At 32.4% G+C, this 27212-nt stretch overlaps 1 protein-coding gene across 1 annotated transcript; it reads left to right on the top strand.

The window, feature by feature from the left end:
• Positions 1–809: 809 nt before the first annotated feature.
• On the top strand, positions 810–27212 carry LOC127737488 (protein unc-93 homolog A-like). Its single transcript, XM_052248222.1, has 5 exons — positions 810–2993; positions 16166–16299; positions 19003–19116; positions 19762–20026; positions 26140–27212. Exons 1-5 carry the CDS (start codon positions 1805–1807, stop codon positions 26370–26372), a joined length of 1935 nt encoding a protein of 644 aa, XP_052104182.1. The 5' UTR covers positions 810–1804; the 3' UTR covers positions 26373–27212.

The raw sequence follows: 27212 nt of genomic DNA, 5'->3' as shown, positions 1-27212 counted from the left end.
ATCAACATCAGAAGACAGTCATGGCGTTCCATACATAAGTGTTTAGTTATTGAGAGGATGTAGGACCATAAGTGTTTAGTTATTGAGAGGATGTAGGACCATAAGTGTTTAGTTATTATACTGTTTAATATACAAACTACAATACTAAATTGATTATCGTTTAGTTTATAAATCAATTTATTCAAAGGAAAAATACATCTAAATGGATTAAATTCTGATTTACAAAACAAAATCACCATTAAAGAAGATGGTGTATCCAATATGTTGTATATAGATACAGTTAAACTTCAAAACCAAATCTTTGTAACTAGGTGCTAAGAACTTTAGTCGAATAAAGTCAAATTGAGGAAATTGTTGAAAATTAATTCCATGAAAAAGTTTTCATTACGCGTTTGTTTTTACCTTTTAAGGCGTTTTGATTTTTTTGCGTTTTGTTTGGTTTCCCTCTGATAATTAGGAAGAGACCCATTGATTTGAACATTTAATCATGATAGATAAGTCTGTGTAGTAGATTGAATTAGAAGTAAAATTGGCACAAAAGTCTTGTACGATTAGAAAAATATAAAAAGGCATTACGTTAAAAATGGTCACCTCATATTATATACACAGAAACGTCATTTAGCTAAATGAATTACCAATTATTTGAGTTATTGGATGGATAACATGTGTTAAGATATGTATATTAGCCCTGCTAGACTTAATATTGTATTCCACAGTGGATATAAAATGTCTTATCGATTGTTTGAGATTTTCCCCTGCAATAGTTTATTTTAAATATTGTCTCAGTTTCAATGAAATATGAAGTTTGCGAAGTGACATTTCTTACGTAATGAATCAGTAACCTGGAGGAAAGAAAAAAAAGACTTTTAAATGAAGTAAGGCCTACGGCATGATAAGTGAATAACAACTCAGACTATGAGGCTGACTTTTTGTGTCAATCAGACATTCATTTATTGTAAAGACTGAATAAAAATGCCATTTATCTATCCGTTTTTAGGATTTCATGTATACACATGTAAACAGTTGTGTAACGGACATGTTTTAAGAACAGTTGTGTAACGGACATGTTTTAAGAACAGTTGTGAAACGGACATGTTTTTAAGAACACTTTGAGAAGAGTTGTGTAATAGACATTCTTTAGCGCGTTTTAAAAATAGTTATGTTTTGTGTTCATTGCATGTATTAAGGAATGCTATACAACTTAATTTAATGTGTTTTCTGTTGAAGTTTGTATGTTTATCTGTTGAAAACTATTTTTAATCGAGAAGTTAAAGCTCCTGAAGACAATATAAAATATAGAAGGATTATTTAATGAGTGTGTTTACGGCATCAAATAGATAATGAAATAAAAAACGACCATATCTGGAATACTGTCTGTAGCTACAGTAAAGTATTGACATCTTGTAGAGTGAGGTTATTGATATTTCTGTTGAACGATTAACATCAACCATTCTAACAACATTATAACAGACCATATTTAAAATCATTTGCTGATGTTATACATAGTATGATTGTCTCTTCTATGGTAATCCTTTTCAATGTCGATATCACCATCGCCTGTCATTTGAAATTTCACATGGTGATGACTCTATTGGGAGTAATGGAGGAATTGTTGTTGTATTCGTCTGCAGAATGATTCATTCTTAAAATTAGAAGTAATTGCTGAGTAAAAACATCATTTGCTACTCATATGTATGTTCGGTCTACATGATATTTATAAAATGCAATTGCCTTTACTGTGATTTGTAATTGCGTGTCAAATTAAATGTCGGTAGAAATAGTTTTGAGGATTCAATAACGTAAAATGTCGACTTTATCGCCATTTGATATTAGTGGGCTTGGCAAAGGGTTTGGATTATTTAGGCCAAGGCGGCCTAGTTATACATATGCAACACAGACTGAACTAGCATACTTAGGTCAATATGGCCGACAAAGAACAGAAAGTTACAGATATGCTGTTCGAAAAAGTACAAGTGACCCAGAGGAGCAGTCGGATTTTATTGAAGGATTAGTAACAAACAGAAGAAATCGAAAAGAAAGTTACTTAAATGCACTAAAAAGTGATGAAAATTCGGTAACACTACAACAAGTTAGGGAACCTATCATAGGAAATAACATTCCAAAAGTAAATGTTGATATTGTACCCAGACATTCAAAAGAGCATATCAGTGAACTTAAAACAGTTATTGCTGAGAGAACATCGAAATGCGAACCACTTTCGGTATGCGTTTCAGAAGCACCAAAGAACGACGAAAAAGCGAATGAAATTATTACTTCCGGTACACCCATGAACATGCATGGTAACAATGTTAACGAATTACAACGAGAAACTGAAACACCCGTGTCTGAGCTAAGTAGCAATGTGCCATCTGTAGTGGTGTTTACATTTAGAAAGAATTTAGTGTTTTTATGTATTAGTTTTATAATGCTATTTTCAGCATTCAGAGCAATCCAAAACTTACAGTCTTCCATTAATACAAAGAATCACCTAGGCATTATATCAATGGCATGTTTACACGGGACCATGTTCTTGACCTGTTTGTGGGCTCCTAGCATGATCAACAAAGTATCTGCTAAATGGGCCATTGTTTGTGGTATGTGTAGTTTTCTGATTTGGACCGGTGCTAATATCTATCCAAAGTTTTACACACTGATTCCCTCTGCAGTATTCTGTGGTTGCGGACAAGGAATACTATGGACGGCTGAGGTTTCTTATGTTCTAAAATTAGCTTTTGATTCCTCGAAAATTACGCGTAACGGTTTAGATAAACAAGTGTTTAGATTTCATGGCATATTTTTAGCTTGTTTTCAGACAACACATATTTGGGGGAACCTATTGTCGTCATTGATATTTCAGTATTTTGAAGTACCGGCGACACTGGACCTAGATTACGGTCAGATGACAGATTCAAACTATTCTGACGTCACTATTGACACTAAACCATGTGGAGTTCTTTATCCTTGTATCATAATAGAATCAGAACAGAAGACTGGTAAGTATTTTTCTAACACTCCTTTATTCTTTTATTTCACGTATGAAAATACGTATTAATATATCATTAAATTGTATGTATGGCATGAATATATTATTTGACCAAGCGCACAAAAAAAACCGAATCTTCTTAAGAACAAATAAAATTGAGAATGGAAATGGGGAATGTGTCAAAGAGACAACAACCCGACCATAGAGCAGACAACAGCTGAAGGCCACCAATGGGTCTTTTTTACCGCTATTCAGTCCAATTCGGATAAAACAGTTTCTTAGACAACTTCCTGCTGGGGTCAAGTGTTCCAAAAACAAAGGTCATCAGTAGTGAGCTGAGGGAGGAAAAGTTTAGAAAACAAACATTTTGAAATTTTTATAGTTAATAAACCAAGTTTTGTAAAGACCAATTAAAGTCATAAGAATGTTTTTTTGAAGTGTTTACGATGTCTCTTTGGAAAGTTTTGTGCACTATATACGTCCTAGTTAGCTTCAACTGCTTTGTGACGTCATGAAAAAGTTATTTTAATTTCAGAACTTATCCGGATTGGAATAAATAGCAATAAGGTCTATGCTACATGTGTTTTTACTGTAACTGTTGGGTACATATATTTTTTATTTAGGTGTTTAACGGATCCGATAAATTTAGATGTGTTTGAAATTTCAATGTGTTGTTTTAATAACCAAAAAATAATTTTCTCTTATCGGTATGCTTGCATAATAAAAGTAAACTTCATTGTATTAGGCGAGTTTTTTTTCCACTCTCATTTAATTGTGTAGAAAATAATGTCTCATACACCGGCCTATGAAATAATAGTCACTACTTCTTTAATATCACTGTCGATTGTAGAGTTGCCCGACCACGATCCTTTTGCTAGTAAATGCATTTTTGACTAAATAATGTCTTTATCATCTGAACTGGACTTAAAAATACTGAAATATTGAAAAGTCAGATTTTTTAAAATAAAATTATAATTTTTTAGACATTTTCAATGTACAAAATTCATCAATGTTCAGATATTTTGTTTGCAGTCGATTTACATAATATCATCATATAGAGATTTCCGTATAAGGCCAATTCAGAAATTATTATGTTTTTCTTACACACACATTCTTTGCATTCTGGTTTAGCCCTAATGTTTTTGTGGGTTGGTTACATGAAAACTAGCTGAGGCACATGTTAACCAGGTAACGATTTCCTGACTTTAGGAAGTTGCCCTATACAATCAAGATACCTTCTTAAAAAAAAGCCAACCAAGAGCTTAAATAAGCTGGAGTAGTGCAACAGGAAATTTCTTATCTAGTTGATCTAGTTGATAATTATTTTGAATTAGTGACAGCTCGTTAAATAAAAGCAACGTGCTACCTGATTTTTTGTTTATCAAAATGCTCAAAAAATTTTGTTTTGATATTTTTAGATCTAAGTTACCAACAATAAGAAACTTATGAGCCACACCAATAACTTCTTTCCGGAACAATGATCGAATTCAAAATTCTTTCTTCTCTTCAATTGAAAATATCAAATAATCATCACTTGCACATTAAAATTACAGATCACTTAAAATAACAGACCCGGAACTTTTTTGTCTCTATCTTAGCCAGTGCTTTCAACTTAGATCTCTTCCCCTATTATATGACGATTGAGAGGTAACAGTAGGGTACCAATGTTCAAAACTCGCAGATCCATTTTTTATAATATACCAGAGAAAAAACCCGAGGGACAAGCATGAACGACAAAACGGAACAAGACCGGGTTTTTCGACAGGCTATGCATGCATCTATGATGCGCCTCGCCAAACGAACACTCGGCCGACTATTGGACTTGGGTTATAATTAAATAAATGACCAATTTTGCCAGGAAGAGTTATATAAAAAATCTTGTATTTCAAGTATCCTCGTAAATTCAAGGCAAATTAAAAACTATTGAATGCACAACAACTTTAAATTATCAGATGTTTAATAACAAAGAAATTTCCTCAACAGGAAAAGTATATCGAAAACCTGCAATGATGCAAACACGCGCATACTGATTCAATTGAATCAATATATGGAAACAAAACTTTTAAATTGGATGTGATTACATGCAAACTCAGTCCGTCTCATGATGGACATTTTTCCAATATTCTTCATTCTCAACTTAAAGGTAGGTCGAAGATTAGTCCAACTCTCTTCGTACAAAATAGTAGCAAATTAATATACAAATACAAATACAGTAATTGTTATGTTTTAGGAAGGGACAAATTATATTTAAAAAAAGAATGATTCAAACACAAACCTTTTTTTATTATAGTATATTTCTTATATTTCTTAAAGTAGTTTTCAACAGAAAATTCCTATGGGAATGTGTTTGCTCATTTTTTTGTGTTTTTTCATTTATGTGTTTTTCTTCGACATGTTTTTATTGCCCCATGATGTTTGTTCTAAATTTATCAAAAAATCTTTTCTGGTGTAATTGTTAAGCTAAGCTGTGGTCTTATTTGGGTTAACATGATAAATATGGAAACACAACACATATGATATTCCAAATATCGAAGGCCCGATTGCAGCCGAAAATATATGTAAAAATGTAAATATAAGTTTTGTTTGGCTTTTTGGTCATTTGTTTGGTTTATAAGCTTTTCAACGTTTGTTTGTATTAGGTTTATAGACCTGTAATCGTCGAAATTCGCATCTGGTGCAATACAATTTGTACCGTTAATGTTATTATGGTCTATGGTATAATTTGTTTCTGGTTTCATTACGAAACTTTTTCCTGTTTTTGCCATCAACGGCTAGTTTCAAAAAAATTCTGGCAATATTAACTTTTACTTTACATTTAACATGTTTACCTTTTTAAAAAGTAAAATAACAACAATACCGAACTCCAAGGAAAATTTAGAACGGAAAGTCCTTATTAAATGGCAAAATAAAAAGCTCAAACACATCAAACGAATGGAAAACACTTGTCATATTCCTGACTTGGTACATGCATTTCCTTATGTAGAAGAATATCTTAAATACTACAATATTTGCGAATTAATTTCAGAGTTGCTTTGAACGTATAATCCAACATCAATGAATCATAATTGTGTAACTATTTCTCTTTTGACTGAATTTATGCCTTATGAGAAAACAAAACAATGTTCTTAACAAAATATCTATGTTTGAATTTAAAGTATATAAAAGCAAGAAACAATAATAGGTAAAGAATATTTAAAAACTATAGTATGTATATTTAAAGAATGATAAATTCGCCAACATATTAGCGTTAACATGACAGTGTGTTATGATTTCTGCTACAGCTGACAGTAACATAATATGTCTGTTTCAACTGTATATTTTATTGATTTTATTCTATGATTTAAATTACTCTGTAGTACGAGAAAATCTATATCATTCTTGGAGAACATCGCTAGACGGAATACTGGATAATTCATGTGGTTAAATTGTTCTGAATGTTTGTTCAAATCTACGAAAAGCGGAAGAGAAAAAATAATTAGTAGATAAAGTTATGTAACTTAAATTGAGGTAGCTGATTAGAAAAAAAGAGATCTGACATAGCTGATATGCCAGATCACATTTTAGAATCAATGTACTTTTAAGTATAAGGGGGAAATCACTTATGAAAGAGTACCATAATTCACTTATACTTGGAAGAGTATTAATACTAAAGTTTGAATAAAGAACACCTACTAAAAATGATCAAGAAGATAATTGGTATCCAAATCAAGCTGATGCAAAACACAGAACATAAATTGGCAGAAGCAGAGGACCTTTTCCATTTAAATCGTGGTCATCCTTTAAATAAGTCATTTATATCAAATAAAGCTTTGACTTTCATATTTTACATATTTAGTTTTGTTAAGTCTCCTTTTTGAGAAGTAGTCGATGGTTTAAGTTGTTGAGTCACTAAGGTTGAACATGATAAAAAGAAAAGGACAGAAAGAGATAAGACCAGCAAGATCACGACAGGATCAGTGTTGTAGGTCTGAATGAATTAGATGCCTTTAATTTTTTAACACTAAATAATTTCTATCATTGTGACCATTTGCGACATTCTTGATTTTTTTTTTTTTTTTTTTTGGGGTGAGGGGGTATCCTCTCAAGAGTTCTCTTCCGACAGTACTTTTGGTTATTTGATTATTGTTATTGTCATCTTCTATAAAATATAACCTCTACACCATTCTAACTGCAAATGTTTTGTATTGAATTGATTTTTCAAGTTTAGTAGATTTTAATATATCTGTTACATAATTTGAATTGTTAAATTTTGGCATTGCATTAGAATTTATTCGACATCTTGGTATTGATTTTTCATTTGGGTATTCTTGTACTTCAAACTTAATAGATCTGTCCGCATTCCAAGGAATATGATATTTGAAGTCACTAGCAAGAGCTTCACTATCTGTAGATAATCAATTTAAGAGCTGATTTAAGTTATATTAAAATTTTATATGAACAAAAAAGATCTATAAAAATGTATTTACAATGAAAACTGACGGCCGCAGAAACGCAATTTAATCCTACGGTTGAATAATGTTGTTTAACAAGATGGTATCTGGTGACGATAGTTTTGTATAACTTTATACCCTGGAGTATAGTTTCGTATCCAATTGATAGTTTTCCATTATTGAGAAACAGTTCCATATCCTTTGAGGATTAATTAGGAAACAAAGCCAGCATCTTCCTATAATCAACTTGAAAGATCTACAGTCTTACTAGAAAGCCGGGGATGGTGTAAATACAAAATTATCGCTATATCAACATATGGTTACCACAAATCTTCACTTATACTTAATGATAGAAATTGAAATTTACCCCCAAAAACTTGAATCTCATGTGTCATAAAAGAAAACAAGTAGAATTTCTAAGAGATATGGATGTCACCTACTTAATAACCGTGTGTGAGCCTCTCACTGTTAATGTATATCTTGTAAATGTTGTTTCAGAACTACACCACCTTCTTTATTAATCCGTGTGAAGAATTTTGTTGTTAGCCGAACTGTAAATGACACCTATGTTATGGTTACTTAATGAATTATTGATCGTTTACACTATATCGAAGCGCCTCTGGGAAATCCTTCGATGACCATAACACTTTCTTTCTTTGTACATTTACCTCAAAACTCACCTTTCTTTAATGTAAAATTACACCTTAATAACGCTCATATTTAACCTGATGAAATTCCCAAATGTTATTAATTCTCCGTCTATATTTCTGACTGAGGCAACTACAAATGTTCATCTTTCAATTCAGTGATCAGCTATCATTTATCTAAAATCACCTCAAATAATTGGAATTATTTGTTATTTTTGTCGTTTTTCGTTTGTGTTTTTTTGTAATGGCGTTGTAAGTTTTTCATCGATTTGTGGGTTTTCAATGTCCCCTTTTGTATTTATCGCTTCTTTATTTCGGAATTAAATACTACTAGTTTAATTCAACAGTTTTATTTTCTGTCTAAAACTGACATTTTATGTGATACTTTTTATTAAACGAATAAAAAAAGAAGGGATATGGGTTTTTAAGTCGTCATAAGAATCAAAACATTGTACTTTTCCAAATCCTTTAGTCTGGGAAAACATGATTTATTTATAAGTTGGAATTGGCTTTGAACTAGCTTTCAATAACTTCGAGTACGCTCATATCGATGCTTTGTGTATATTGGTTTATTTGTGCTTAGTACCGATTTATTGAGTTAAGCCATTTCCAACTGATTTGTACAGTTTGTTTGTATGTTGTGCTGTAACACCACTGTCACAGGTTAAGGGTCTAAAGTCCTGTTTCTAAAGTTCGTACAAATAAATTTTATGATTTCCGGCAATGTACTCATATTGTATATTTGTCTTCGTCATTTAAACTAAGGTGGATAATTGTCTCATTGGCAATCATACAACATCTCCTTATTTTTATATTAATAGACAAATTGAAAGAATTGGTCCTGCTTTGTTTCAAAATAAAGAAAGAATAACGTAAACACAAGTATCATGTTTTAGGGGGATAACGTTTAATAGTACTTTGTAAAAAAATCCCTCTGACATTATCTAGATGCTTGATTTCTTGACTGACGACATATTTGTTACGTTTGGAGGACAAACAATCGGCATTCCCATAGGAAGAACTGTGTTCATCTTCTTGCCAACCTTTTGCTTTATTCATATGAAGCTGACTTCTAACAGGAGCTTCTTAGGAAGAATGAAAAGAAACTAGTGATGTCCTTGGCCTTTATTTTTCACTATATAGATGATGTCTTCTCACTAAATAATTCAAAATTTGGTAAATGATTTGAACGTATCTATTCCATCGAACTTGAAATAAAGGATACAACGGATACAGTTAAGTCGCACTCATATCTCGACTTACATCTAGAAATTAACAATGAGCGTCGGGTGAGAACAAAACTGTACGACAAAAGAGCTTTCCAATTATGAACTTTTCATTTCTATGCAGAAACATTTCAGCAGAGCCTGCATATGGAGTATTTATCTCCCAGTTGATACGATATTCCTGAATGTGCATTTCCTATCATGATTTCCTTGATAGAGGGTTGCTGCTCACAAGGAAACTATTAAACCAAGAGTTACAAGATATGAACTTGAAATCATCACTTCGAAAATTTTAGTTTGAGAGTTGGTTGATCGTTATGGAATATCTATTTCATAGATGCCGACGGATATGTTCTAATTGTCGTTACCACAATCGCGTCTTCCTTTCTTCGAATGAGACCTACCGAATCAAACTCATCACCGGTTTTGTACTGATACAAGCAACACGATGGGTGTCATATGTGGAGCAGGATCTGCTTACCTTCCGGAGCACCTGAGATTATCCCCGGTTTTTGGTCGGGTTCGTGTTGCTCAGTCTCTAGTTTTCTATGTTGTATTCTGTTGTTTGTTTTTTGGTCGTTTTTCGTAATTTTGCCATGGCGTTGTCCCTTAAATTTCAACTTATGAGTTTGAATGTCGCTCTTGTATCTTTCGCCTCTCTTTTAAAAATCAAAAACTTATTTAACAAAATAAAAAAGCAAAGGAACAGCGCTTCTATAATTGGATGCATATTTTAGCTCTAAATTCAAGAATGTATTTGGTAAGTGTTGGAATATAAAACAGTTATTCCAAGTGTTATGTTGATGCAGAATCTGATATTTTGAAATTGTCTTTTATTATGATGAAGCTAATCATTCTGTATTTAACGAAATAAAAAAGCAAAGGAACAGCGCTTCTATAATTGGATACATAATTTAGCTCTAAATTCAAGAATGTATTTGGTAAGTGTTGGAATATAAAACAGTTATTCCAAGTGTTATGTTGATGCAGAATCTGATATTTTAAAATTGTCTTTGATTATGTTGAAGTTGATCATTCTGTATCTTACGAAGAAAACAAATTATCAAGTTTTACCCCAAATTTGGACTACACATCTGGGCAATATTAAAACATAGACTACCAAAGCAGATGGAAACCTACTTTTAAACTAATTACATGTATATAACTTCTCCTAAGATATTGTATTATCATGTATTGTTGGATCAACTCATTTTCAAATATTTTGTTTATTACCTTGAGGTTTTTAATCGATTTACGAGATTTGAGCATCGTTGAACTAATGTCGCCTTAATTTACGGACGCCAGCATGATTCAGTTGATCGTTATGGAATATATTTACCACAGGTGACCATGGATATGTTCCACTTGTCATAAACTAAACTTGTTCTCTTTTCTGGATTGTGACATCACTGATATAAACTTTACGACGGTTGCACTAATGAAACCCTAGTTTTATTTAAAAGGGATTTTTCGGGTTTCTTTTGCTTCAGTTTAAGATGTTGTATTTTGTGCTCTTTCTTTTATTTATCCTTTGTCCTGGAAAACTGTTTCGTTTTTTTATTTTGATGATTTTTTCGGACAAGGAGGCATTCATCCATCCTCTAGTCTAATGTAGCATTTCCATTAGATAACGCTAAAGTTTCAGTGCATCAATTCCACGAATATGATCTGAAAATTTGCAAGACAGCGTAGCAGTCGCGGTACTGATTTTAGCGGTGTTTTCTCTCAGTTGCATTAGAATAGTATTTTTTTATTTGAAGATAAAATATCATCAGGTTTAGATTGGATGGCTGCATATCCGTTAATGGCTGAGCTAAGGTGTTCTAAGCGTCAAAAGGAAACTTAATTTTTCTACCAAGATATCAATAATTGACCCTTGCACATCTTTGAACACGATATTGTTATCTCCTGATTGTAAAGTTTTGAAAAATTGGATTTGACACACCAATGTATTTTAACAAGAGAAACACCCTAGGTGTCACAGGTAAAGCGGGAATTGCGGACTTTTCCGGAACACCTGAGTCTGTTCCGTTTTTTGATTGGGTTCTATTTGCTCAATTTGTAGATTTCTATATAGTGTTTTCTTGACTGTTGTTTGTCTTTTCATCGTTTTTCTTTTTGGTCATGGTATAATCTGTTTTATCAGGCTTATTACCTAGGTCTCTATCTTCTTCATATATTCCGTACCCCTCTATAAGAACTGAATTATCAAGACTTAGTATTAATTATACTTATATACGTATCTGTACACATTTCTAAAACATTCTGTTAATTAAAAAGGGACTGTAGCGCATCTAGTTAAATGATGGATTTGGCTTTACCTAGGACTGCACAACTTTACAGCTTTACAGCTTATGTGTTTGTCACATTTTGGTTGTACGTGATTTTTGGCTTTACAGCTTATATGTATTATCACACTTTGGTTGTCCTTTATTTTTGGCTCTACAGCTTATATGTATCATCACACTTTGGTTGTACTTGATTTTTGGCTTTACAGCTTATATGTATTAAAATACTTTGGTTGTCCTTGATTTTTTGGCCTTACAGCTTACGTATTTATCACATTTTGGTGTCCCTGATTTTTTGCTTTACAGCTTATGTGTATTAATTATATTCACACTTTGGTTCCCTTGATTTTTGGCTCTACAGCTTTTTTATATTATCACATTTGGATGTCATTGATTTTTGGCTTTACAGCTTATATGTATAATCATACTTTGGTTGTCCTTGCATTGGTTTTTGACCTTACAGCTTCTTATGTATTATCATACTTTAGCTCTCCTAGGTTTTGGCTCCACATCTTCTTATGTATTAGCATACTTTGTTTCCCCTAGGTTTTGGCTTTACAGTTCATCGTGTATTATCGCACATTGTCTCTCCTATATTAAGCTTTACAGCCCTATGCATATTTTAGCTCTTCGGCTCTTCTATGTTAAGCTTAATAGCCCCGTGTATATTTTATCACTTTGGCTCTTCTTGTTTTGGATTTACAACTCCGCATTTATTATTGAATTTCTTTATGTTTCGTCATTACAGCTCCATATGATTTATCACAATTTGATTCTTTTAGATTTTAACTCTACAGCTTCTTATGCATTACAAAACTTTGGCTCTCCTAGTTTTTGGCTCCACAACTCCTTATGTATTAACCTACTTTGTTTCCCTTAGTTTTTGGCTTTACAGTACATCACATCATGTATTATCGCACTTTGGCGCTCCCAGGTTAAGCTTTACATCCCTATGTGTATTTTATAACTTTGGCTCTTTTAAGTTAAGCTTTGCAGCAACATGTGTATTTCAGTACTTTGGCTTTTGTAGGTAAAGCTTTACAGCGTCATGTGTATTTTAGTCCTTTGGCTCTTCTAGGTTAAGCTTTACAGCTTCATGTGTATTTTAGTACTTTGGCTCTCCCATGTTAAGCTTAACAGCCCCATGTGTATTTTAGTACTTTGGTTCTTCTTTGTTTTGGATTGACAGTTCATCATGTATTATAATATTTTGGTTGTCCTCGATTTTTGGCTTTTCAGCTTCTTGTGTAATATCACACTTTGGTTCCCTTGATATTTTGCTTTTGAGCTTATTTGTATTATCACATTTTGGTTGTCTTTGATTTCTGGCTTTACAGCTTATATGTATTATCATACTTTGGTTGTCCTTGATTTGGTTTTTAACTTTACAACTTCTTATCTATTATCACACTTTGGCTCCGCATCTCTTATGTATTATCACACGTTGGCTTTCCACGGTTTTGGCTCCACAACTCCTTATGTATTATCACACTTTGGCTGTCCACGGTTTTCTTATGGATTCAGGTTAAACATCCTTGGCTATCAAATTTTTGTGTTTGGATGAACCTTATTATGGTACATCAAGATGTTTCGGATGCATCAAAGTCTGAAGAGGAAATTTGACTTTTCTAGCACTGGGTCGATTCCACTGCTGGTGGACTGTTTGTCCTTGAGAGTATCAATAGTTCAGTAGACGGTACTGGTATGATTTATAACAAACTATTCTAAAATGCTCTGTTGGTTAACTGAGAAATTCATTAGAAACGAAGGTTCCAACTACGACAGGCAAAGTTGACTTTGAGTGCATTTGTCTATTCTCTTTAGTTTCTTTTGGTAACATTTTCCTCACGTATTGAGGTTTTTGCACATTCTTTGTTTTCAAATTTTTCGGTTTGAATGTTCGTGATGACGGTAAATTCAGGAAAGCGCTTCTAGTGCACCAAATTTATAAAGTGTAATTTTCAATTTTTCGACATTACAGCTCTAAGTGTATTTATCCCACTTGGGCTCTCTTAGGTTAGACATTACATCTCTTGATGTTTTATCCATATTTGGCTGTCTTGGCATTTTCGTTATGGACATTACGTTTTACTTTCATTTGAAGATAACGATAACAGTTTAATTTGAAGTTAAGAATGGAAAAGGTAACTCCTTGTGTTATCAAAAAACTCAATCTTTAATGAAAATATTTTTTTTCAAGAATCAAGAAGCCAGCAATTACAGAATGAATAAAAGGCATAGCTCATATATCTTAGAACTAGAATGTGAAAATACTATGAATCATTGATAAAGGTTATAAAAGGAGGGCACTTTAAAATCATCTCCAAGGAATAATAAAGTTATTAAATTTGATTAAGATGTAGTTTTTAAAGAATCGTGATGTTTCAGATCATTCATACTCCCACCTAAATTGAAACAATTCACATGATTTGATATAAGAGTTTGTTATCGTTCTGAAAATGTCACATGGTTATAATGGTGTTAAGCATACTTAGACAGATTTTAGAAAAAAGCGTTATACATGTATATCATAAATAGGGCAACCGTTTGACTTCGGCACCTACAGTCTGATGGACATTAGTATTAAGTTCTTAATGATTTGATACTTCTAGCAGACGACACTTTCAAATCGATTGTCTGACAGCGCGTGATTTGATTTAGTTTCTTGTGGTGTGAAATTTTTCCATTTTGCCAATCGCCTCATTTCTCAGACGTGATAAAACCTATTCGACATTTCGATAACGGCTCTTTACATTACAAAAGAAGAAAAAAATATGTTCTATATATACAATAAAAAGAAAAACTAAATCCATTGATTATACACAAACGAAATGTTGATTGGAGTGTTAATCGATATACGTTAGTGTCTATTTGGAGACATAAGATAAAGATTTCGCTGTCGAAAGCATTATTACTGTCGATATTTAATGAAGTGTTTCTCTTCAGAATACAATAGACAGATTAATCTATAATAAACAATATGGTCATGCTGGGTATTCAGACGATGCCACTGCTCAGACATGACACACAAAAAAGACAAAAACATATACTTTTAAGAAACAATATGGGCATACCGGGTAATTTCCGCGATGCCATTCCTCGTTAACGACATTATCAATACCAATAATTCTTTAGAACAATATAGCCAATATAGACAAATTCATTGCACAGAAATCATTGTTTAGTCGACTTATTCTTTCTGAAACAAAGCCATGCGTTTTTAAATATATCAATGAAATTCGTCCACATGAAACATCTGTAACTAAATCCGATGTTCAAATTGTACACCTTGTTATTAGAATTCCTGATGCTGATCTTCAGAGTAAACTCGATATCTTTCTTTCCTTTTATTTGCCTTTTTTATGATGATAATACTCCATTTGATTTTCTAAAGGTATTTACATTTCTCGGTTGGTTGTATATGTCTGGATGCGTGCATGTTTGCATTCGCGTCTCAGATTTTTAGAAATGTACTTTTTGATCAGTAGAAATATTTTACACCATATACTCGTGTATGATAAAATAATCCTTTACCTTAAAATATCACAAATATACGACTTTATTGTGGAAATATGGAGAATTTAATAAACAGTGATGTTTTACCGATCTAGACCAATATGGCCTGAGTTGAGTATAACAACTAGTTGAAACCGTTTCAATTAAGCCTGCCTATCTAACTTTAAGAACTACGTCTGCAGTTGTCTTACTTATATCTAAACTGTGTCCTTATAAAGAAAGAAACGTGGAACGACTCATGGGCAATTTATAGACATTAACATCAGGTTATGATACTTACACTGGAAGCCCGTATTTTGATCTCTAAGTGTCTTTTGTTTTTTATGCCTCCGCCGGGGAGGGGCATTAAGTGTTTCCCTTGTCCGTCTGTTCGTCCTTCCATACGTCCCGAAATTGATTTCCGTTTTCTTACTTTAGTTTGCCTCAACCAAATGTTATGAAACTTAACTTTATTATTCCTTGGAGATGATTTATAATGTTTATTACCTCAAACATGCTGAATTTTTCGTGTTACTTTCTCTAACTTAAGTTTGCCTCAACAAAATGTTGAAACTGATACACAATGCTCATTACCACAAAACTCAGTTCAAATCCATATTTGGTTGGCGTCACTTTTACTGTCTTGAGTTATGTCCCTTTATACGTTATACGCAAGCGGGGACATCATTTGTGTCCCATGGACACATTCTTCATTTATTATATGATGGGTTGCTGTGTCATTGATACCATAAATTATAATATTAGACTAAACAGAAAAAAAAGCAAACATAAACAAACCAACATAGTTGGCGATTCGTGTGACGTCATTGATCATGAACATTTACATGTATGACATCGTATTTTGCAAAAATTCATCAGAAATTGCAATATAAAAAAATCAAAAGAATTAATGCAGTCATTATGTGTATGCGTAATAGCAACGGTTTGCCTGTCTAAATAATATAGGTTTTTGTTTTTGTTTCGTTTTAGTAATAAATGAAATGTGAAAAATGTTACTCTTTGGATAACTGATCTTATATTTGAAGGTATTTATAGTTATATGTTTCTCTTTGTATAAATGCTCTTCTATTTGAAGGTCTGGATAGTTTTCCGGTGATATGGAAGCTGATGTGTGCCTATTTAGTAATTGCTTTTATGGGATTTTGCCTTATTTTCTTCTGCTTGGATAGAATTGGTGCTAGAATAGATCCAGAAAAAACAGGACGTCAGGTAATGAATAGACCTAAGTGTTCATTTCTAATATAACTTTAGATTAAATCTATACAATTTCATTAATTGTTTAATCTAGAATGTGTATTTACCAAACATATGGAAATTACAAGACGCCAAACCTAACGATGCGAGAAAATTATGTGTTCTCAATCAACAATCCAAGGAAACAAATATGGTTTTTAAATTGTATTTATGAAATAAGGCAATACAATTCTATTTGCAGAAAACTTAAAAAGACAACCGATAACCATTAAAAAAGTATAAAGTATAAAGATGTGGTAAAGCAAACCAATAGTAAATTTAGGGTCCATGCAATTGAAGCAATGTCAGTGAATTATTAGAATATTACTTGAGTTATATAATTCGTGTAAATAATATTTGCCACTTATGTAAGCGAACAACAATTAATATTATTCGTGCAATTATACTAAGAGCTTCTTTTCAATTGAAAGTTTGAATAATCTACTTATTCAGCTTGGCTATAGTATCCCTAGCATATATTATTCATTTTTTAAATCAAATATTTTTTTTCTTCCGAAAAATGAAACGCCGCAAATGTTGCATAATCATCTCCACTGTCAATATACATAATGGCGCAATATCCAATATACATAATTCTAACACAACGCTTCAAAGTAAATTACCATGAACAGAGTAGAGATCAAAAAGTGTTTACAAACATATCCAATTACAATGTAATACTATGTTTTTCAAATAATCCTATTGATAATCAGTTAGTTAAACCCATAAATTCTATAACATGGAACTGTATATAAAACATATGGCGGTCATGTTGATATGATGAGTGACGCCTACCAATAATTAGGGAAGACTCCATCATATAAGAATAGAAAAAGTGCACCATATCTTCTGATATAATTGACTTGAGAGAAAAGTTCCAAAGTGATGAAGGGTTGTTACTATCTATACCTAAATAAATCCTAGATGTGACCAAAGCACCTTTACTTGAATAACGAAAGAACTAACTGACGATTTTGAACTTGGTAATCTATTTCAAACTTTGAGCGCCAGAATATTAAAAAATATTTGAAGAAATTTCAAAATAAAATATTTTTTGACAATCCAAAACTTGATACAAACTTTAAAGAGAAAAAAAAGTATGCATTCGACCGGATTACTATTTCAATAGATATAAGAAGATGTGATATGAATGCCAATGAGACAACTCTTCATCCAAGGCACAATTTGTAAAATTAAACCATTATAGGTCAAAGTACGGCATTCAACACAGAGCCTTGGCTCACACCGAACAGCAAGATATAAAGGGCCCCAAAAATGACTAGTGTAAAACCATTCAAACAGGAAAACCAACGGTCTAATCTATATAAAAAAAGGAGAAACACTTATGAACCACATCAACAAACGACAACCACTGAACATCAGGTTCATGATGTATCGCCTTGATTGATAAATATATTGTTGTTTAATTGGTATTAACATTTTTTCATAGGTTAAGATTGGTATAAGTTGTTGTTAAACATGATGTACTAATTAGTTATTTTTTTTAAATAGAAATTTCTATATTTCTATGATAGAAAAGTATGAATGATTCAACTGTTTTTGATTGATATTACTCCTCATGTTTGCTTCAAAAACATATCAAATAACGTCAAACGTTGATTGTAGTTTATCTTATCATTCAATATATTCTCCCCATCACTCGACTGATACTTAGATCAAATTTATGCATTTTATTGACACCTTCCATCGATGTTACATGCTTAAGTTTTGTTTTTAAAAAAAGAAATTAAACTTTATACATTTGATGCGTCGGAAGCTCTTTTCCGGGTTAACCTTCATTACGAACACTCTTAAATCTAAAGCACGGGATGTATAAATACTCCAATACAGGAGGGGCTATATGATCAAAAGGGAAATAAAAAGATACTTAAGGTATACTTTGCAAGTTTTTTAATAATTTTTATATATTTCATTTGAAAATTTGAGAAAGTTATGTTATGAATCATGTCATTTCGACAAAATGACTACTAGGCCGATGATATTCTCGGGGACTAGCATTACACTAGCACAGGTATCGACCCTGTGAATAGCACTTTATAAATTTGGTGCGTCCGAAGTGCAATTTTAGATTTCCTTCATCAGGAATGATCAAACCTAACAATGTGAACGCTGATGGTGTATTACACGAACAAAATGTAGGAGCTGTATTATCAGAAAGGACATTAAAAAAATAGCCATTACATCAGGTTCAACTTGGCTTGAAGGAATTGTAACCTTTAGCTTTACTATTTGTTCTGTTTGGTTTTATCAGGTCTTCAACAATTAAGGTTTTGGATTTTCAAAAAAATGTGCCATGAGCATCACTGAAGAGACATTGATTGTCGAAATGTGCATCTGGTGCTTTAACATTTGTACCGTTAATGTTATCAATATCGGAACAGTTTCTTAATTTTCAAACAGAGACTTTAAGAAAGGTATGATAATATTATAAATCATATCAGTACCAAAACACTGACTACGGAGCTGGTCTTACTCAATTAGTTAAAAATACATTCAGCAATTTTTGGAGTCGTTATAGTTCATCAGATCAGGCAATTCATGTTGTTGAAATAACAGAAATTAAAAAAAAGGACAGGCTTTTTAATAAACTGTCTAAATTAAACTTGGTTTACAATTAAGAGAAGCTTTCTTCAAATTCCGCGATATTTTTATTTTTAGATTTTTGTCCAGCACGTGACTTTGCTGACAACACACAAAACATTTCGTCTGCTGATTCCACTTCTTATTTTTAGTGGCTTGCAGCAAGGATTTGTGTTTGCTGATTTCAATCAGGTAAATCGTTAAAAGTGGAATTGATTGTCTTACTTACCAATGCAGCGCATAACATTATCTCACCAATATAGTTCAATCAAAAACATTGCCATCTGTACTATAGTTTCTCGATACATTTTACAAAGGTTGACGGTAACACAAGATAAACCTCTACTCTCTTAAAGCTTTCAGTTTATCTACACACCTAGTCAATATATATCCTTCCAGATAGATGGTGAAAAAACTGGTTTCTATCATGGAAAACACAGAAAATGTTTTGATAAATCGATTGTCAGATTTTCATCAGGTTGATTTAGTAAAATACCATACTACTCGACACAACATGAAGCCTTTTGGACTTGTTCTTTGCTTGCTGCACCATCTTACAAAAACCTTTATATTGTGACTCGCAGCTATCCGTATCAAAATGTAAAATACCTAATTAACGGTTCTTTACATTGTAGCCGCTATATATGATTCTTTCCACGTCATTAAATGTTTGTACTTGAAATTTTGAGGGTATTGGGATTTTCAGATATTGATTTGTGTTCCAGTTGAAAGGGAACGTAGACTAGTCCTTGTTTATATTATTTTTGTTTTGTATGTTTTGCATGCTTCTATCGATGTGTTTTAAAATTTTAAATACTTATGCACATATCTTTGCAGGCATATGTGACGTGTGCACTAGGAGAGAAGTATGTTGGCTACTCAATGATTGTAATGGGTGCTGCCAACGTGCTCGGAGCAATAGTTGTTGCTATCTGTGCCAAACATATACCGAGAGAGGTTGTGTTTGCCATCGGTGGAATTATTCATATGGGTATAATGATAGGTTTTCTTATATGGATTCCAGATCAATCGAAGCACATTCACTTTCTATTAGCAGCCTCGTGGGGAGTATGTGACGCTGTATGGCAAACTCAATGCAACAGTAAGTTTGTACAAGTAGAAATGTAAGCCTTTTTAGGATATGCACACAAACAAAACTGAAATATGATTACAGGACATAACAAAAGAAAACCCCAAAACCTAACGAAAAGAATCGTACTGTCATATATTAGTAGATTAATCATTTTCCTTGCGTCAAGGTCCAAATGTATATTCTATAAAATAATCCGTATTAACCAGCTACTTTTATGGAAAATCTCTAAAAATATCCCATTGAGAACATATGTATTCTGAACCGTTGGCACAGTTACGTTCAAATGAAAGTTATGTTATAGCGCGTCAAACTTCCCATGGTATTCAGTCATTTTAGTTCTAGTAGCCTGAACTTGGAATTAGCAACCAAACGGATGTGTCTGTTTATTTATTCAAACTGATTCGGCTGAAAGGTTAGTACATACAGATTTTTATGAATTCTGTCTTTAAATTGCTTGTGTGCATTGTTTCACATTTTCCATGTCTGGGCCTTTTAGAGCTGTATGGGTTTTTTTTCATTGTTGAATGCCGTGCGGTGACCTATAATTGCTTATATCTTCCAAATTAAAACCCAGGTAGATAGTTGTCTCGTGGGCATTCATACCACATCTCCTCATTATGATATAGAAATATACAAAACAGACACATGTTCCTTTGCTGTGAGCTGTATCATCAAATATATGATATACTACCTTGGAGTTGTGATATCGACATTACATTAAGCGAAGAAATCACTCATACTCGACTTTCTTAAAATTTTTGTTGGTGTTATATTTTGTTGAAGTCCTCATTGTGAATAGCAATTAAAATATTATTCCATTGATTTTGTTTATCATGTGCAAGTCAGGATTTGGTATAGAAAGCAATGAGATGATGTATGATCGCTGATCAGACATCAATCTTACAGAATCCAAATTACGTTGATTTTTGCATTCATAGCTCACAGTACGGCCTTCAACAATGAGCAAAACCATAATGATAGTCTGCGATAAAAGGCTCCGACATGACATAATGTGAAACAATTCAAACAAAATACCATCAGCCTAATTTATGACAGAACAATAAAAAATAGACAGTAACCAACGACAAACAGTGCATTGTAGGCTCCTGTGTGCCATCAATAATGTCTTGTCATTTATTTATATAAAGCCATGTGAAAAACAACAATGTGAAATTTAGTTAATTCGAAAACAAAAAACAAACACACAAAAAAAATAGAAGACCAACAGACAAACAATAGTACACAAAACACAACATAGAAAACTAAAGACTGAGCAACACGAACCCCACCAAAAACTGGGGGTGATCTCAGGTGCTCCGGAAGGGCAAACAGATCCCGCTCCACAAATATCCCCAATATGACATAATTATATGTCAACTCCTTCAGGCAAAGTTGACCTTATTTGGATTTGGTTATCAAATAAGGCCCTTTTTTGGTTATATAGCTCGTCACCTGTTTCGGTTCTTATACATACTTGGCTTTCAACATATTTGGTTTTTAGCGTTCCTGATGTAGGTAAATCCAGAAAAGCGCCTTCGGACGCTTTAAATTTATAAAGTGTTGTTTTCATTTTTTACACCACTGGGTCGATGGTGGACTATCAGTTTCCGAGGGTATCATAATCTCTATGGTCACTACTTCTGTTTTGATATAATTTACAATAAACCTTTCATAAATTGTCCATTTGAAAATTTAGAAATTGTTAAGAAACTAAGGTTTCAACTCCCTCAAAAGAAGTTGACCCTAGTTTGGCTATTAGTTTATGTCCTTTTATTCATAAGCTCTTTAATTGTTTCTGTTCTTATGCATCCTTGCCTTTCAAATACTCGGATTTGATTGTTGTTGATGAAGTTTAATTTAGAAAAAACATTTCGGACGCATTAAATATAAAGTGTTGTTGTCGTGGTTTTATATGGCATGTATGTATATCAATCTTCAAATTGTTTTTTAATGTTAAATTCATCATTCTGAAATCTAGAATGGTTCAGAAGTGATTCTCAAATAGCCACTTGTCTTTTTTTTTATTATATCATAGTGGTATATTTTTGAAAATGCTGATATCGGAAAACTGTATAGTCTCTATAATACTAAGTCTCAGCTGGTCAAAAACAGGTATAATTTAGAGCTTGACATATAACACTTTTCATATATTTTTTTTGTGTTAATGGGTCTTACGGTTCTTATATTGATACCCTTAGTACACAGTTTTTGTACATTTCATTTAAAAAAGTATAAAAAAAACTTACAACAAAACTTCATATTATTTATGGAATAATATATATTTGTTTCCTTATTTCATATCGAAATTATTTGGAAAATGTATAAAATTGATTTTCTTCATAATGTAACAAAAGATTCTCAAAAATGCTACATTGGAAGACTGTGCAATGTATTATGAGCTTTTATTGTTCAACTTTTATTGTTCATTGTTGACTACAATGCATCGTGGTATACTGTCATTCATGCCCTTGAACTAAATACATGCATCATATATAACCGTCTTTATTCATGACAGTAGAAACAAATGAAATAAATGTTACCATCCTACAGCGGAGATATCATAATCTGTTTATTGCAAAATTACGTCATTTGTTCACAAAAATATAATTACTTTCAAAATCAGTCTGTTCCTATTGTATCCTACAGTTACACCAAAACCATTGCACCTAAAGTATTTAACTATAAACAAGCATTGCAGGACCTTGACTTAGAACAATACCTCAAAAACCCACCGACATGTGACTGTTCCCACTCGCCTTATAATTACAGCCCCTCTGGTCATGTTATAACTGGGGATCTAAACATAATTCAACATGAAAATCTCCGAAAGGTGATTTCTCATGGCCCTAAGTTTAGAGAACCCCAACACATCAATTGGAACCATAACTTCAAAATAATTATGGATTCCATTGAGGACTACGCCAGAGCATGGGCTAAACGAGAAGAAGTTGAACTGGACACTTTGTCAGAATGGGTCAAAACTATCAGGTCTCTGATAAAACGTCGCATTCATAAGTTGAAAAACTGTGTGAATGATCGACCTAAGTCCGTTTTCAGAGACAAAGAGGCCGTGAAATGTCTATCATCTCTTCATGATAAGTATGTTGTTGTTCCTGCGGACAAAGCTTCAAATAATATTGTCTTTATATGTAAATCGTATTACTACGAATGTCTTGTAAAAGAATTAGGAATAAATGAGCACTCAGGTAATCCCACATACAAAGACATATCATTTGACAAGGATGAGATTTTAGCAAATCATAAGTCCTTCATGGCTTCAATGAACATTACATTGAACACCAAATCGGAGGACTTACCTTTTTTGTATTGGATACCTAAGCTCCACAAAATTCCTTACAAACAACGGTACATTGCCGGCTCATCTGCATGTTCCACTAAAGAATTGTCCATTAGATTGACTAAAATTCTGTCCGCAGTGAAAGAGGGTCTTCAGAAATACTGTGAAACTGTTTACTCGCGTAGTGGTATTAACCATATGTGGATTCTTAAAAATTCTAAAGAACTTCTAGATAATTTTAAATCTCGGTCTTTTTCTGAGATTAGTTCTATCAAAACTTTTGATTTTTCAACCCTGTATACCACCATTCCCCATGTGAAATTGAAAAATCGCTTGAAAGAAATAATCCACAATGCCTTTCATCATAAAAATGGTAGCATACGCTATAAATTTATTACTTTGGGATATCATAAGGCATATTTTGTTAATAGTGAACAAAAGGGTAAAACATGCTACACAGAAGAACAAGTGATCAGTATGCTGGAGTTTCTTATCGACAACATATTTGTTGAATTTGGAGGTAGACTTTTTCAACAAATTGTCGGCATTCCTATGGGAACGAACTGTGCGCCTCTCCTTGCCGACCTCTTCTTATTTTCATATGAATCGGAGTTCCTTCAGACACTTGTCAAAAACAAGAAGATCAAAGAAGCCAGATTATTTAATTTCACTTTTAGATATATTGATGATGTTCTTTCCATTAACAATCCGAACTTTTCTGATTGGGTTCCATTAATATATCCCCCAGAACTAGAAATTAAAGAAACAACAGACACGGCTTCCTCCGCCTCATTTTTAGACTTATATCTCGAATTTGACATACACAGTCATCTCAGTACCAGAATCTATGACAAACGAGACGATTTTAATTTTAAAATTATAAATTTCCCCCACCTTAGTAGCAATATACCAACTTCACCTGCATATGGGATATACATTTCCCAACTTATTCGATATTCAAGAGCTTGCAGCTCTTACTCAGACTTTGTAAAACGTCACCAGTGTCTGAGCAGAAAGTTGATGAACCAGGGGTATGTCAAAGAACGTCTCGTCCTTTTTCTAAAAAAGTTCATCGGAAGGTACCAAGACCTTGTTGATAAATATTCCGTATCAACTTCACAAACAATACATGATGGTCTTGAAGTATAGATTCTGCATACTGACGTTGTTTATCATCTTAACAACGTGTAATATTGTTCTTTCATTTGTCTTTGTTCTATTATTAATATTACTTTTACTGTTTGGTTTGTTTTCTGTGATATCCATTTGACGTGGCTAGGTACTTATACATCCCGTCTATGTGTTTGTATTATCCTTAATTTTTACTGGTGTGTTTTGTATATGCGACTTTTTGTGTTTCTGTGGTTCTTATAACGTGACTCTGTACTTTAAAAGATCCCGTCATTATGTTATTGTTCTATTATATGTCATTATGTTATTGTTCTATTATAAATTTGAAAATACTTTGAACGACAAACGACAAATTTATTTTACTCGCGTAGTGGTATTTACCATATGTGGATTCTTAAGGGTTCTGAATAACTTCTGGACAATTATAAATCTCGGTCTATTTCTGAAATTAATTCTAACATAACTTTTGATTTTTTAACCCAGTATACCAACATTCCCCATGTGAAATTATAAAATTGTTTTGAATAGACATTGAATGACAAACTTTTTTCTTATGTGACGTTTACATTTTCTGACGTCAGACACGCGAAGCAATGAATGTGGGTCTTAATTTGATAGATGCTTTTGTGCTTTTTTTGTAAATAATTGTTTGTTTTGATATTGTAACACAGTGATGACTGCTGTACCCATATTTTGACTATTTTATTTATAATGTCTGTTTTGTTCACGCATCGTTGTAAATATAACGAAATTTGATAAGACTGTCCTACAAGTGAGAGGTTTAGCGCTATAAAACCAGGTTCAATCCACCATTTTCTACATTTGAAAATGCCTGTACCAAGTCAGGAATATGACAGTTGTTGTCCATTCGTTTGATGTGTTTTGTCATTTGATTTTGCCATGTGATTAGGGACTTTCCGATTGAATTTTCCTCGGAGTTCAGTATTTTTGTGATTTTACTTTTTATCATAGAATCGAAAATCTGTGGAAACACAATTAAAAAACAACATTGTGATACAAAAAGCCGATGGTTTCAAGTAATACTTTAGAAAAACGATCCAATGGAAATATAATTGAATCAGTTTGTAATCTTTTTCGTTTTAACACAGCTCATCAGCGATACGTGGGTCAATAATAAAAACCATTGTATGATGTTTCAAAAGCATTAGTTGAAATGATACTCTTTTCTTAATTGTTCAAAGGCAACATCAAATAGATAAATTCGTTTATAAAAATGTACATGACGCCGACTTTTAGTTGTCATGGAAACATGTTGCATGTCCAATTGAACATATTTTATTCCTGAATAAATCAATTCACATTACAATTATTGCTGTTTATATTTCGTCAATAATGAATCACAATACATGTTTTGTATCATTTTTATCAATTTAAAGGCATATTTAGACAAATTCATTTTACAACAGATGTATCTAATATGGTTTGTTTTATCTGTCTTTGGAGTCAATACATTTATACAAAACACAAAATATTGAAAACAACAGTCGTTTACTTTAAACGATTATCATCAATTTACTATACAAAAAAATCAGTACTGACATGATTTGGAATTTACTGCATCTTTGTAAATGTTTAAACCTGGTATGAATAAAAAATATAGATGGTTTTCATGTTATAATCTTTTACACAATAAAACTGATACATTATATATTATTACAATGTTTATTTGCAGCTTTGATTTGTATCACATGTGTTGAAGAAGCGGACATAGCGTTTGCTAATTACAGGATGCTTCAGGCGTTTGGATTGATGTTTGCCTTCTTGTCAGGAACTTTCATGTGTGTAGAAGGAAAACTCTACATGCTTATGATTGTCCTTGTAATTGCTATCATGTTCTATGTGCTAGCCGAGTATAAAGTTAGACAAGTAGAAAATGACGTTTTTGATGAACCTGCGAACGAATAAGAATTGATTATAGCAATTATACTCTGTAAATAACGGTAGTCAACGTTGTCTGTTTGTTCATTTGATGAACCAAAAATGTAATGAATACCTAACACTGACAGTGTTTCGATATCAGCGTATCAAGTTGTTGGCAAATAATAATGTTTTGATAGGATTAGCTATTCAGTAACATCAGTGAAAAATGTACTGATCGGTTCAATATATACCCAGAGAGCAAACATTTGAATATAGGATAACGTACAGTATATGGAAAAACGAATTCGACGAGAAAAATAGTGATATTTGCTTAAAATGACACAATTATATAAGTTATCTGTATATCTATATGATATAAAAACAATTGTACTCCACGTGATTTAAATTTGATATCAATCAAGTATGATAAACGACCAGCAGTATTATAAACAGTGTACATTTTTTTCATCATTTGTGCAGTCATTGCCATCAACTTTATTGCTTTAAAATGTTTTTTTTTTATTATAAATCAACAAACCATAATTTTAGCACAACTTTAATAGCGTTATTGTATCGATATTTTCAATCAGTAGTCTGCGAAAATGAAAGCTGTAATATTTCCTAATTTGTGGGTTTACAATATTTTATATACATTTAAGAGTATTCGCTATAGTTTCTTATTTTTGGCATGGCCCTTTACAAGTACACATCATATTCAATTTCAATTCTATACATAACTCATAGCCTTTATCATACATTATATGAAAATAATATATACAACATATGTAATTCTGTAGTCTATATAACTTACATATACCCATTTAAAGTTTGAATATTTAGTTCACATTCTGTACGCTTTGTATTTCTTAATAAAAAAAAATGTAA

This window comes from Mytilus californianus, unplaced genomic scaffold (assembly GCF_021869535.1).
Source record: "Mytilus californianus isolate M0D057914Y unplaced genomic scaffold, xbMytCali1.0.p SCAF_4, whole genome shotgun sequence".
NCBI lineage: Eukaryota > Metazoa > Mollusca > Bivalvia > Mytilida > Mytilidae > Mytilus > Mytilus californianus.
This window is presented reverse-complemented; position numbering and strand designations above follow the sequence as displayed.